At 33.7% G+C, this 15038-nt stretch overlaps 2 protein-coding genes across 2 annotated transcripts; both read right to left on the reverse strand.

Moving 5' to 3' along the window:
* Positions 1-3919: 3919 nt before the first annotated feature.
* LOC123199656 (protein PHLOEM PROTEIN 2-LIKE A1-like) lies at positions 3920-4822 on the reverse strand. Its single transcript, XM_044614687.1, has 3 exons — positions 4694-4822; positions 4455-4573; positions 3920-4292 (listed from the first exon to the last, which is right to left on the reverse strand). Exons 1-3 carry the CDS (start codon positions 4820-4822, stop codon positions 3920-3922), a joined length of 621 nt encoding a protein of 206 aa, XP_044470622.1.
* A 7338-nt stretch (positions 4823-12160) lies between these two features.
* LOC123198915 (protein PHLOEM PROTEIN 2-LIKE A1-like) lies at positions 12161-12861 on the reverse strand. Its single transcript, XM_044613722.1, has 2 exons — positions 12695-12861; positions 12161-12533 (listed from the first exon to the last, which is right to left on the reverse strand). Exons 1-2 carry the CDS (start codon positions 12859-12861, stop codon positions 12161-12163), a joined length of 540 nt encoding a protein of 179 aa, XP_044469657.1.
* Between the last annotated feature and the right edge of the window lie 2177 nt (positions 12862-15038).

Consider the following 15038-nt stretch of genomic DNA (forward strand, 5'->3'; position numbering starts at 1 on the left):
CGAGCTGTTTATAACAAGTTTTACCCTTATTTTATTTTCAACCTTTAAGAACCCAGACATTTTACTGGCAGTTTATAGTAAATTCAACTGTTGTATTTCAGAAATTATAGTAAAACCTTTAAAATCTGGTAGCAAACTCAGTATAGATTTAAACTCATATATTTTTATTTTATTAGAACACTTGAAATTTCTAGAAATTGAAATATCCAAAAGTTTGTGATTTTTTTTGGTTAAATCGTTATTTCTTGATGAATGTTGTTATTTCATAGTTAAATGAGTTAAAGTATTGATTATTTTACGTAAACAAATTATTAGATTAGGCTGAATCTATGTTTCTGTGGAAAAATGGTTACAAAAAACGAAATTGTTGAAATCTAAAAAATTTTCATTAGGTAGGCTGACAGACCAGTAGAGTGGGTACTACTCGCAATAATTTTCCCAATAAAACTAATTGATTTTTTTCATTAAAACCGAAGAGTTATTGTTCACATGTTTTTTTTGGGTTAAATTTTGATATATACGATAATGTATGATACATTTTTTGGTTTTTTTTTTTTTGAAACTAATTATTTGTTACAATTTTTTATTAAATTGTTTTATTATTTTTATCACAGATACATTTTTTATTTTAAAATGGTTAAAACTATATTTGCAGTTGGGTTTGGAGGGGAGTGAGTTATTGAAGATGACAATATTAGAAGATATGTTGGTGGGGATGAAATAATGATGATGGTTGATGCAAGAATTGATTACGAAGGATTGGTTGAAGAAATCTCCTCTTGTCTCAAAATTAATCAAAAGCAATCAAATATCCACATACATACGAATTTTGAAGTCTCATTACCTGGAATGCTAAGGAATGGGTCTGAGGTCAAAAGGATTAAGTACCAACGTGGGGTGCATTTGATAGAGGGGATGAGATGGATGACGTATCAATCAAAGGCCTTGAGTTGTATGGAAGAGATGATGTTGGGAAAAGTCCAAGTGATGTTCATAATGTCAGGGTTAAGTGTAGGGTAGGTACTCATGGTTTGGTTAATCATCGGGCATATCCGACAAATGTACATGTTCTGAATCTCTTTTAGTGGGTTCCACCGATATGAGAATGAAGGTATTGGTAATTTTGAAACATGATGCAATGTGAGTATCAAAGTAATTGACTATTATGATAATAAGGAAGCGTTACAAGAATGTAATTGAAAAACATGCTTTAGAAACAAGTTTTCAGTACAAAGTTATTCAATCTATCAAGGACCAATGGAAGATCACATGTTAACACGAGTAATTTCAATGCTGGACACAGACAATAAAGGTTGGGGCATTTGACTTATTTCAGTTACATTGCTTGGATAATGACAACACTTGTCTTGGGGACAAATATTGCTATATCATAGCCAAACTAGTGCATAGGTACTTAGGAATATCTTTTGATCCAAGTTTGTGGTTGACTGTATCTACCGACTAAAATAAATTATATCTAATAGGATGGATAGGTAAAAGATAAACATTTCATACACAAAAGCTTGATGTGCCAAGGCATAGGTCTTAAATGCATCGAGAGGATCACCTATGGAGTTTGTCATGCTCTTATCAGAATATTGTCATAACCTTGGGTTATAGAACCTTGAAATAGTAACACAATTTGATATAGATGCAAGTAACTTGTTTAAAATTTTCTTTATGGCTTTCGAATGCTCAACAAAGGCATTTCAAGAGTTCTGTTGTTTGCTGATTTGCATTGATGATGCATTTTTAAAAGGGAACTATCTCAAGAGACTATATACCTATTGAGAAAAATGGTAATAATCAGGTTTATCCACTGATATTCGGTATCGAGGGATAGGAGGAAACATAGATTTGGACTATCTTCTTAAGGAGTTTATATAGGTGCATCGATGACCTCCCTAACTTGTTTATTATTTAACGTCAGCATCCTGCAATAATTGCAACAATAACAAACATTTTCCCTAATGTCTACCATAGTTATTGTAACTAACACATAAAAGGTAACATGCATGCTAACTACAAGAAAACAAAAACCATTGAAGGATTATTTTAAAGAGCTACCAAGAAATATCATCTCTCTTATTTTGAAACATGAGCGAGATAGTCAATGAATGAACATCAATGTAAAAATGTCATAGTTTATAGAATCGAGCATCTACTGAGGGACGTCTACATGTCGCCTCATAGTCAACTATTCCATGTGTCGAGTGAGTCCCAAAGCTAGCCAATATTGACTCAATGCTAGCATGTATGGCAAAGTCACATACAGTGCCATTAACTTTTGAAACTTTTCTCGTTTAGATGTATATAATGATAAGTCATAGAGTGTCAATGTACATCCCTCAAATCAAGTTCTCAATAGACTTAGTGCTGGTTATCGTAGTCGATTGGGATATAGACCTATAATACAAAAATTTATTAGTCCTATTTATTTTCAAATTTGATTGGAATAGATTTCAATAATACTTAACTACCTTTTCCACATTATTCCATTGCCGAAAATATTGGTTATCTTTGCCACTTGAGATCCCCTCAATTTGATCCAAAAAATGTTGTGGCCATAAAAAACTTAATCCCCTCTTGGAGAACTTTTGGACTGCCATCTCTAAATAAGCAACAAAGGAGATGGCCACTACTGTCTAATTACTATAAGGGTATAAATGACGTAGTACTCCGAGATAACCTTTGAGATGCTATGTAAGAAGAGAAAACATATCATTAATTAAATCTATCAAAACATGATAAATTTAAATAAAAGAATATTGACTTATTAAAATAACACACTTTGTCTTCCAGTCGCTCACCTGACTACACCAATTTCCTCTAGAAACCCTTTTTGTCATCTTGCCAACCAAGAAGACATGCCCTTATCGTCATCTGCGATTAAGTTGTACCATGCATCAAATGTTACATTAGCCTTAGAATCAACAATAGGTGCTATCGAAGCTACCTCTTTAGGCCATCATGCCTTGGTGGGTTCAATGTACAGACTAGCTTGATATTTCCCCTCTTTAAAATATAACTGAACATAGTCTATTTCGTGGCACTATGAATTAGATCCTTATCGGTTGTAATGAGGGAAGCCACCCAACCAGGATGGCTCCTCTTAAGAGGGGGCATCATCTTGCACATATAACATAAAAGTCATTTATAGTAAACATGTGTATGTATACACGCACTTGGATTGTTGAGGGACTTTAACTGCACTCCTCCTCTCACATGATACAATCTATGGTAAATGAGTTGTTCCAATAAGACCATGCATCATCAACTCTTGGTTGGAGTCCTAAATAACATTTAGTCAGATAAACTTGACCAAAAATACAGAAACTTACATGGAGTGCTTAAATTTCATAGCCATAATAATAAAATCTATTCTAATTGTCCCAAGCAAGAAAGAATTAATTCAAAATACGTTGAATCAAACTTTAAACTTATTTGATATAATAATAATAAGGTCGGTTATTAAATTTAGGATTTTCTCTTGTATGACTTAGTCATATTGTGGTCGCTTTAGATACAATTAATGGTGACCAAGTCTTACCTAAGCTTTGAAACTATTAGGTAGATTGTCGAAGCAAGCTGGCAAAGGCTTTATAACGTGGACGTAACAGTAATCACATCATGGGATTTGTCGGCCAAGTTTATTAAACAAGTATGCCTTTGACCCTGAGGCCACAACTGATCTGGATGAACAATCTAATTGATCTGACCATCGGTTATTAAAACATTGGTTGGAGCATGAAATAATTGTAATAAAGGACAAGTGGTGCAACAATTATTATAATGAAGATTAATCTAACATTATTTTGGAGACTTATTATTACTACAGACGGAATAGAAACTCATACATTTTTATTCAGTGTCTCCAAATTTAGTTCAACAAACGTCCAAACAGTGTTGATTAGCGAGACTATAATGCTGGCTGAATCACGACTCCGTTGAGGACAATTCCTCTCTTCCAATAGAAGTCACTGGTTTCAGTCATGGAGAATTCCATCTGCCCTTGCTTTTCATTTTCTTGAACTCTAAACTCAGCCACTAGGATCTCGATCCACTTGTTTTTAGGCTTATTCTTAAAGTTCTCTTTGCGTTGAATTTGGGTGCCATTTGGGAGATCCAGTTTCAGATTCACTAAATTTTCCCATCCAGAAGCATCTTCGTTAAACTTGACCACAAATGCAAGCTTGTAAAAAGTCCCTGGAGTCAGCTTCTTTGTGTCGAATTTCCCCTTGACCTCAAACCAACATACTTGTAACAGTTCAGCCACCTCCACATAGGCACCACTGCAAGTAAAAACATATCAATGCCAATTAAAAATCCTTAATAAAACAACTTTATTCATTAGAAACCATTATTTAGGAAGGTTTTAGGAGAGACATTAGTCACTACATTCAAAGGATTTTCAGGAGCTCGATGAATTCAAACTATATATATATACACATTACCTTGTCTCTTTTTCATAAGTCCACTTCCAATAACGTTCGTCATTTCCCCAAGTGATTGACAGATTCCCTGCAAACAACACGAAGCTGCTGGTCTTGGTGTTCTTGTCAACCGAATATTTCTGTAATTATATGTACAGTAAACCATATGAGACGATAACGATTAAACTATAAAATAATATGAAAAATAAAATAAGATGAAGAATATATACACGGATTGTTATAATTAAGATATGACTTGCCATTAGGTTTTTGTTCAAGAAAATTCCAGAGTGCAGCTGGTCATTGAACTTCTCCTGGGAGGACATGTCAATTTGGACGTCAGCTTCCTGAACAATTTCGTGATAGTTGTGAGGAAGCAGAAGCGCCATCTTCCCTTGATTATTTGAAAGCTCTTTAATCACTTTTACTGATGAAAATCTCCGATTCCCTTGCGGTCCTATTTATACATAATTGAGATCCATATGGTCAATTTTAATAACTAATTAAACATATAATTTATTGTGATTGATAATAGTGAACATGCAGGAGCCCAAGGCATAAGTTTTCCTAGTATACCAACCCAAACTCTGTTCGTTAGTGATAATACTTTCAGATTTTCAAACTTCGTTGCACATGCATGGCCGCAAAGGTTGCGAATGTTTGATATCGACTTAAAAAAATAAGCTAGTTCTAGGGTTCCATTCCTATAGGACCAAGCAATGATAATTAATTCAGTCACCACTCTCCTCAACTCTCTAACCCTGATATTTCTATATATCGATTCTCAAGTTTTCTATTCTTTCTATCAATTCTCAATTTTTAAAACTAATTTCTTTTCAATAATTTGTCAGTTATTAATTTATTATTTTTAACGCCATATAAATAAACATTGTAGAAAATACCATAACACATGAGAAGGCAACAACAATTAGAATGAATGATGCAAAACAATATTTGATCAGCATTTAAAAAAAATTCAAGATCTAATATTAAAATATGATAATTGAGAAATTATTAATTAATGAAAATAAAAAAACTATAAATAAACTTAATGAGTTTAACAAAGTTATTTCAATAACTTTTGATTTATGAACATTTACTAATCAAGAGTTAAAATATTTACCCAACTACTTATTTTATTAATTTTTATTGACAGTTACCTAACAAATTTAACTACATTTAAAGTATAAGAATATCAGCAACCGCATTATAGAGTATTAAAATAGTATTAAAGTAATAAAACTTACAAAATTTTAAAATTTTGTAGGGACATAATTGGAAAAAGAAAAAGTTCATTCAATCTCACAATCCACTCATTCAAAAAAAAAAAAAAAAAAAACAGAAGTTACACCTACTGGCTTGTAGATTATGAAAAAATGTGATTATAATCACAATTAGATTATTCACATAAGTTAGTCCAAACATATATTAATGTGAAAAGAAACAAGTTTTCTCTTAAAACAATGAATGAAATTACATGTACAAATTAATCTTAATAATTTATCATTACTAATTGACATGATAATATATGATTAATTGATTTTAAAGAGAGAAAAGTAAACAATACCTAATTAAATATTTTCACTCAGTTAATACGCATAAGTTAGAATAATTTATTTGTATATTTAGTTTTATTTTACAATTAAATAATACTATACTACGGTATAAGAAACTTTTCTTAGGGTTGTTCAATATAGGTGTGAAAAAGTTACTTATCAGACTATTTACCTTCACATTGAACTCTAGTCTTGATTGTGCTTCTCTTGTTGTCACTTCTAAATCTCTATCATCACCTTAGTCAGAATAATACCCTTAAATGTGTAGCAAGGTCGATCAATTTACATTGAGTTTGAGCGTTTGATGTGTGCATTTAAGTTAAATTAGGGATTAGTTAAAAAGATAATGACAACAAGTTAATGAATGGTTATGCATGAAGGTGAACACTTGTTAATAGTGTTAGATGGATGAATTAGATAATGTGTTACATCATTGATGAATTAAGTGACAAACAACTGTTCACCAAGGTGAACACTCGTTCCAATGGTTATTAGATTCAAAACTCCATAAAACGGGCTTGTTACACACGATCCCCCTTCACATTTGCACTTATCCAAGTTTATTGATAAAACATTACCACTGAATTTATTAGTGACCAGAACCGGTTTTTGGCAATCTAAAGTGAAGAGAAAGGATTCGACATCAAAGTGTCCCGCTAGGCTACTAAATTAGTAAGGGAATTTTAGTTTTGTTTAAATGAATCAATGTCATGCTTATGAAACTTTAACTTATCTGGTATAGTAGTTGTGGATTCGATGATTATATCTCAGGTTTACTTATCCAACCAATACGGCAAGATACTTGGTTACCTAAAAAAAAAATGAATGGATGTTATACGGTGTTATAATGATTATGTGATTCGGGAACTATTGAGTTTTTGGTTAGAACCGATATGCTACTAGATTAAACGATTTATATTGCATTATAGGATTGAATTCACATGAGAATTATGTGTTTTTGATTTAAAATATTAAGTTGGAGTGTTTGATAAGGAAAGGTTGGTTGATTTGAGATTTTCAGTATGTTATAAATATAAATTTGGCTTAAAAATACTTAAAATAACGTGTTAGATAAGTTGGTATGTTTAGATGTAAAAATTTTGGTGAAAGTAGTCGCAATTTATTATTCAAAATGCGACAAAACAACTGTTCCAAGAAGAGGGACACTCATTCCTTGATAGAATTATTGAACGAATGGCCATCTAACGAGCACGTATGATCATTCATGCCATATAGACTAAGACATAAATGAACGCTCATACTGAAGTATAATACTATCATTCATAGGTATAAAATAACTCAATTGCCTTTAGGATGATCTATGATTATGAACATGAAGTTGGGTAGACATTCATAACACAATGATGAATGCTCGTTCAAGGTTATGAACAACCATACGTGATTGCAAGGACATGAACAAACATGGAGAAATGGTAGACAATCATGATGAGGAAAATTAAGCTAGGGTGTATTCGACAACTTCTATTTCTCCCATCAATTTAACACATTACTAACATGGATTTATACCTAATAACTCATCAATAAAGTGTGCATATTTTATAAACAATTGACAAATACATAATATCATAAAGGTTGCATAAAGATGATGACTTTGGACTAATATCATCACACAATCACCTATCACGCTATTTTCATCATCAATCCACATACTGATCTTCTTTAGAACCCTCTTATCTGCCAACTAAAAGTTGAGTATAACTACTAACCATGGTAACACATGGATATATAAATTCATCACACAACCATAATAGAATAAAAAAAGCACTTTTCTCATAAAACCCATCAGATTAAGCATTATTCTATACTAAATTTTCATGACCACAAGAATCATATAAAGCCTTTAAATGACATCAGCATGAATCACAACAATAACAACAAAACCTACTTACCTCTATTCACAAAAAAAAAAAAAAAAACACAAGCAGACTTCTTTCTCTCTTCTTTCCTCGTCACCACTTCACCGTAATTGAGCTGCCAGAACTTTCATTGAAAAGCTTGAGGATCAGCTATCAGACCTTTTCTTTATTTCAAAAAGGTGAGTGAGTTTGGTTAGGAATAAAAATCCCTAAAACGCAGCAAACGTGCCTTTTATAAAACTAAAACCGCAATCAACACACACTGGTGTGTACCGAGGGAACATGGTTGTATGTCACTTATTTTCAAATTTGCATAGAAATCATCTTATTCAGCTGACATGACAATGACACATGGATATGACGTTACTATTCACTATCGTGTGTCATATAAAACTCATAATTTGTCTTTCAAATCACATTAAATCATTCATACATCATGTAAACTCATGGATAAGGACTATTTTGCCTTTAAGACATAGTTGTGAATGTCACACTAGGCATTTGTGCCTTAGTAGGGTCGGCTTAAAGGGTAGCTTGATATTTCCTCCTCTTTAGAATATGAGCAAACATAGTTGGTTACATGACATTATAAGTCAAACCCTCAACAACTATAACAAAAAGGACCTTTTAGGCTAAGATAGCTCCTTCTGAAGTTAGGCAATATTTAATCTATGCTAGCATATTTGACACAATCGTATATAGTGCCATCAACTTCTAAAACCTTTCTCATTTAGATGTATATGACGATGAGTCGTAGACTGTCAGTGTCCATCCCTTTAAATCAAGTTCTCCACAGACTCAGTATTGGATATTGCAGTTGATTATGATGTAGACATATAATACAGAACTTGATTAGTTATGTTTATTTTCAAATTATATCGTAATACATTTAAATAATACATAACTATCATATCCACATCAATTTCCTCTAGAAACCCTCTTTTGTCATCTTTCTGACCAAGAAAGAACCTCGCTTATCATCATCTACGACTGAGTTGTACCATGCATCAAGTGTTGTGACAGTCTTAGAATCAATTGTATATACTTTCGAAGATGCCTCTCTAGGCCTTTGCGCCTTTGTGGGTTTTGCATAAAGGGTAGTTTGATCTTTCCTCATCTTCAAAATACGACCAAACATAGTCTGTTGTGTGACATTATAAGTTAGACCCTTATAAGCTATAACAAGGAAGAGCCCTCTAACTAAATTTGTTCCTCACAAGGGGCATCGTCTTGTGCATATAGCATAAAAATCATTTCCAATGTATATATATAATAAGTAATGGTAACATAGAATTAAAGCATGTCATTAGCACTTGGACTATTGAGGGTCTTGAACCGCACATCTCCTATAGGGTTAGGACACATCAATCCATATGATATAATTTGCGATTGATGAGTTGTTCATGCTTAGGGAATCTTTGCTCAATGCTTTTGCATGGTTATAATAAGACAATGCATCATCAACTCTTGGTCAGTGAGCATTTGTTATCAACGATCCATTGAGACACTACTAGCAAATGTCGTATAAGGCAAACCCTTTGTGAAAGAGGAAGTAGACCCCAAAACAAGTAGGGAGGTCAATGCCAGAGTAAATGGAGATGTGGTGGCAAACTGAGGGAGGAGTCACCACTAGTGTAGGGGATGAGGCACCTTATTGTGGGGACCTCCATATTGTGACTGAAGACTAGGCAACAATGGGGATGCCTAAGCAACAACCTCTACTTCTCCCATGTATGCGAATGTCCTAATATGCCACTTTGTCTCCTTCTCTAATGGTGTTGAATGCAAGATAATAATGATAATATCCAAATTATAAAAAGAATAAAAATATGTTTAAAAAATGAATTTGAATTTAACCATAGGAACAACTGCAAAAACTTAGGCTAATATATATGACCATATGTAATAAACTAGATTAATTTATAACATGTTATCTGGAAGGCTAGAGGATACCCCATTAGTAGATAATACTGTAGGAGTCACATAAGGGAAAGATGGGCATTAATGACTGACGTGCTCATATTTCTTATGTATTGCCCACCTCATCAAGTCAGTCATGACATTCCATACCATGCAACCCCAAGGGTAGCAACTGAATGCATCGATATCATTCGCTAAAATAAATAGGAAATCTTGGACAACCTTCCTATTGTCTACCTTAATTATCTCGAGATGCAAAAAATAAAGTATGACTAATTGAACAACATCTTTATCACAATTGCCCAAACACTATGACTTAAATGCCATGTGGAGGTCAGTATAATCACTTGTTGAAGCCCCTATGAAACACCACTGCCTTAGTCAGGGTGCCCCCTAAATCTCTACATGTGATGACACATTTGTATCATCCCTAGAAATAAACAATTTAACCATTGTAGACTCCATAGGCTAAAATGGATGTCGATACCATTTAATTTGAATCATAGCTCACTTGTTGGGTCCTTGCGATTTATTAGACGGAATAACATCAAATGTATAAGTACGTCGCTACCGATGTTTTTTCACGTCCATGAAATGGCCAAAACATGTTATTCTGAATATTTCTCTTTGTGTCGTATTTAGTTTTGCATGGATGTTTGTAATTGCATCCTTTCTGCCTCAAATAGTCAATTGCTCATAATATTTATACTCCCCTTCTTGCTGATTGAAACCAAATCTTTGAAAAAAGACAAAACCTCTTTTAACTTAGTAAACAAAACCAACACCTACTAGTATTAGACCAACCAAAAAAAAATTAGTTGTTAACTTAGTAAACTTACGCTCCATGTCCTCAAGTAATCTAAGGTTGAATCAAATGAATTATGTTGAATTATGGTTTAATTGTCTGGTTATATTGATATTAGCATGATTGAAAATCTTTAAAATTTTAATTATGCAATGTTGATATTACCAAGTTGTTCAATCAATGGAATCAATTGACCGACACACTAACTATTCGATCAGGTCAATACTCGGTCTAAGTCTGAAAATATTGATAAATGCCATATTTTAATAATCAAAGGTCCAATATGAGTTTTTCTCTATCCAAATGGTTAGACTGACGTTTAGATTGAGAAAAAAACACTTTTTAAGTTTAAATTATTTTTAGTGTACCCCAAATGAATTTGTTGGCGATGGCTTGCACCATCATCCCCAAATGTTTTAAATCCCATGATGGCATGAAGATGATGTCATGCTAATGTTAGTATATTATATGTTGACATCATATAGTTTATTTGGTAGAACTACGATTCAAAGTGGTCCAATATTTAAAACCATTAAGCCACTTAATTGAACCCAATTGGCCACTAAGTACTATCAAAGTTGTCGAACTAGCTGGTCCCATTTTCATATGGTTGATGAAAGGCTGACAACTAGCAACCGCCAAGATTTATTATTCACAAACAATAAATTTTAGTTCTCCAACCCGTGTCCCTTCTAAGTTACTTGGTTCTGAAGTGTTTCTCACCTTGGAAGTTCAATTAATAGACTGATATCTAGTCGTTAAATTCAGGAAACTCTCTTACAATATTTTTAGAAGAATGATAATATACGAAATTTGTTTATGACAATTAAGAATAAACCGCAAAACTATATCAATCAATCCAAATCAATTGCATCCAAAGTAACATTTTGCGATATAAGTTACACCAACAATAAATAAACTTACATGGGGTGCATAAATTTCAGGGGTATAATTGTAAAAACCATTCTGATTATCAAAGGATTTGTTTGAGTGGCAAAGATGAAGACACCCAAACAAGAGGGTATTGATTCGAAACTCATTAAATTGAACTTTTTAATTACTTAACATTGTAGTTATAAGTCAATCAATAAACTTTAGATATTTTCTTATTTGATCTAATCTAAAAGGGTTTCTTCTATATGGTATGATTGTTTCAAATAAAATTAATAGTGACCAAGTCTCACCTAAGCTTTGAAACGGTTAGGTGGACTGTCAAAGTGAGCTCTCAGAGGCTTCAATACGTCGACGTAATAGTATTCAGATTATGGAATTTGTCTGCCAAGTTTATTAAACAAGTATACCTTTTACCTAGAGGCCAAAACTGATTTGGATGAACAATCTAATAGCTCAACAATCTGATTGACTTAACCATCGGTTATTAAAACATAGGTTAGAGCATGAAATAATTGTAATAAAGGACAAGTGGTGCAACAATTATTATAATGAAGATTAATCTAACATTATTTTGGAGACTTATTATTACTACAGACGGAATAGAAACTCATACATCTTTATTCAGTGTCTCCAAATTTAGTTCAACGAACGTCCAAACAGTGTTGATTAGCGAGACTACAATGCTGGCTGAATCACGACTCCGTTGAGGACAATTCCACTCTTCCAATGGAAGTCACTGGTTTCAGTCATGGAGAATTCCATCTCCCCTTGCTTTTCATTTTCTTGAACTCTAAACTCAGCCACTAGGATCTCGATCCACTTGTTTTTAGGCTTATTCTTAAAGTTCTCTTTGCGTTGAATTTGGGTGCCATTTGGGAGATCCAGTTTCAGATTCACTAAATTTTCCCATCCAGAAGCATCTTCGTTAAACTTGACCAAAAATGCAAGCCTGTAAAAAGTCCCTGGAGTCAGCTTCTTTGTGTCAAATTTCCCCTTGACCTCAAACCAACATACTTTTAACAGTTCAGCCACCTCCACATAGGCACCACTGCAAGTAAAAACATATCAATGCCAATTAAAAATCCTTAATAAAACAAATTTATTCATTAAAAACCGTTATTTAGGAAGGTTTTAGGAGAGAGATTAGTTACTACATTCAAACGATTTTTACGAGCTCTATTAATTCAAACTATATTTTATATATATTACCTTGTCTCCTTTTCATAAGTCCACTTCCAATAACGTTCGTCACTTCCCCAAGTGATTGACAGATCCCTTGCAAACAAGACGAAGCTGTTGATGTTGGTAGCCTTGACAGTTTTGAGGTCAGCTTCTTGAGCAGTTTCGTGATTGTTGTTAGGAAGCAGAGGCGCCATCTTCTCTTGATTATTTGAAAGCTCTTTAATCACTTTTACTGATGATAATCTTCGCTTCCCATGCAGTCCTATTTATAGATAATTGAGATCCATATGGTCAATTTTATAAACTAACTAAACATATATATGGTCAATTTTAAAAACTAATTAAACATATTAATTTATTGTGATCGTTAATAGTGAACATGCAGGAGCCCAAGTTTTAAACTTTCCTAGTATACCAACCCAGACTTTGTTTGTTAGTGATAATACATTCAGATTTTCAATCTAGGTTGCACATGCATGGCCGCAAAGGTTGCGAATGATTAATATAGACTTAAAAGTAATAAGCTAGTTCTAGGGAATTAAACATATTAATTTATTATATTGTGATCCATCAGCAAAACACGTAATTTTCATTGCAAATATGATTATGTTGAAATTTCTCATCGCAAGGCGTTCCATCATCTCCGTGATGATCATTCTCTTAACTGGAAATGGTGGGGAATTTGAAAGAGACTTCGGTGGACTGGTTAAAAGGCTATGTAAGAGCTTATAGGTATTCCACCAAAACGATTTTGATTAATTTCATTCAATATAGCCAAATTAAGTAGCAACTTGAATAACGAAGTTGGCGGAAACGCCCGCACTTCTCAAGTCGAAAACTAGATTGGAACAACTTTGTAAAGAGGAATTAGATACACCAATTAACTGATTGGAAAGAATTAGATGCACACTTCACATCATGGCACAGTCATTGGATGTGGCAGAGCTAGAGGCCTCATCTGCACCTGATAATTCCACCGAGTACTATTGTTGCCATCCTGGTCGATCACATGGTCAAGCAGATCTCCAACGATTTGGATACCACAGTGACATTTATTTCTTGTGAACTCCCCAAATTGTCACCTAATTTACTTTTATTGTTGAAAAGTTGTTTCTTTGAATGTTTTATTTGTTTTTGCCTCGAAATATTGTTCTTCACCTTCATTTTTGGCACGCATCTGCCATTTTGGATCAAAGATACTTAAGGGGTGAGTCATGTTAATGCGGTAACGTCGTTCTAAATGAAGATTAGGTAGAAATCTATATGAAGTTGGAAAAAATCTATGGGGTAGTTTTTAAAAACGTGTCGAAACCTCTTCTATATATAACACAATTTTTTACAGTCTTTTGTATGTAGAGAGCATGTATGAAACATCTATTTACAGTGAACCAGGGAATGAAAACAATTACTTTAAATAAGGGAGTTCTTGAATGAAAAAGGAAGTAGAAAGATGAGTAGAGGAATTGCAAATGTGATTTAGAGTGTTTCGCTTGTTGTCATTGTTTTGAAGTGTTTTATGGTAATGTTGCAGGAGTTCTTGGAAACTTTCCTGCATTTTTCCAGGATTGCCACGGCAAGACTAATGCCATCACAGCTCATGGCGGAAAAGGCCCTGCTTAATCTACAGGTTTTGTTTTCCATAACTGTCTGAAAAATGGCACCGAAGATTTACACAAAGCTTTTTCTCAGTAAACCCAAAATGCGCAAGAATTACCTCGGACAACCAGGGAAAGAATTCTCGAGAACAGTTTTCATTCATGGTACATTAGAAGAACTCATACAACCAGATGGCTGGACACCACGGAGCGGCGACTCTCCTCTTCGAACGCTCTACTATTGCGAGATTGAGAGTTCTGGACCCCCCGGATCCAATGCTTCTAAGAGAGTTCTGTGAAGTAGCCAGATTCCAGCAGAGCATGTTAATATATATTCAGTGCAGAATTTTATTCGAGCATAATTTGATTAAAATCGTAAAATTAAACTGATTAAAACCATAAATTTAATATAGTGCTAATTTTAACTGGCACATTCTGCGTGCCAGCCCAACAACTAGTGGCACACCCAATGTCGTTCCACACCTAAGTTAAAATTTTTTTTGGTCGTGTGGCCTAATTTATAGGCCGGGTACGATTTGATGAATCCACGGGCCTATCACAACGCATTACAGTAGCAAATTATGTGAGTCATGGGTCAACCCAATCCCCTGTTACCTCTATTCCTAATTCCTAATTAAGATATAATGGCACGCAAGTGTCCAACTATTCTTTGCTGAGAGGCATCTGTTCGGTTGCAGATTTAATGGTATCCGTTTCTGAATCTAGTCATTTCAAATACTTCAATGTCAAAATTTGTGTACTAACACGGCGCTTCA

This window comes from Mangifera indica, chromosome 16, assembly GCF_011075055.1.
Source record: "Mangifera indica cultivar Alphonso chromosome 16, CATAS_Mindica_2.1, whole genome shotgun sequence".
NCBI lineage: Eukaryota > Viridiplantae > Streptophyta > Magnoliopsida > Sapindales > Anacardiaceae > Mangifera > Mangifera indica.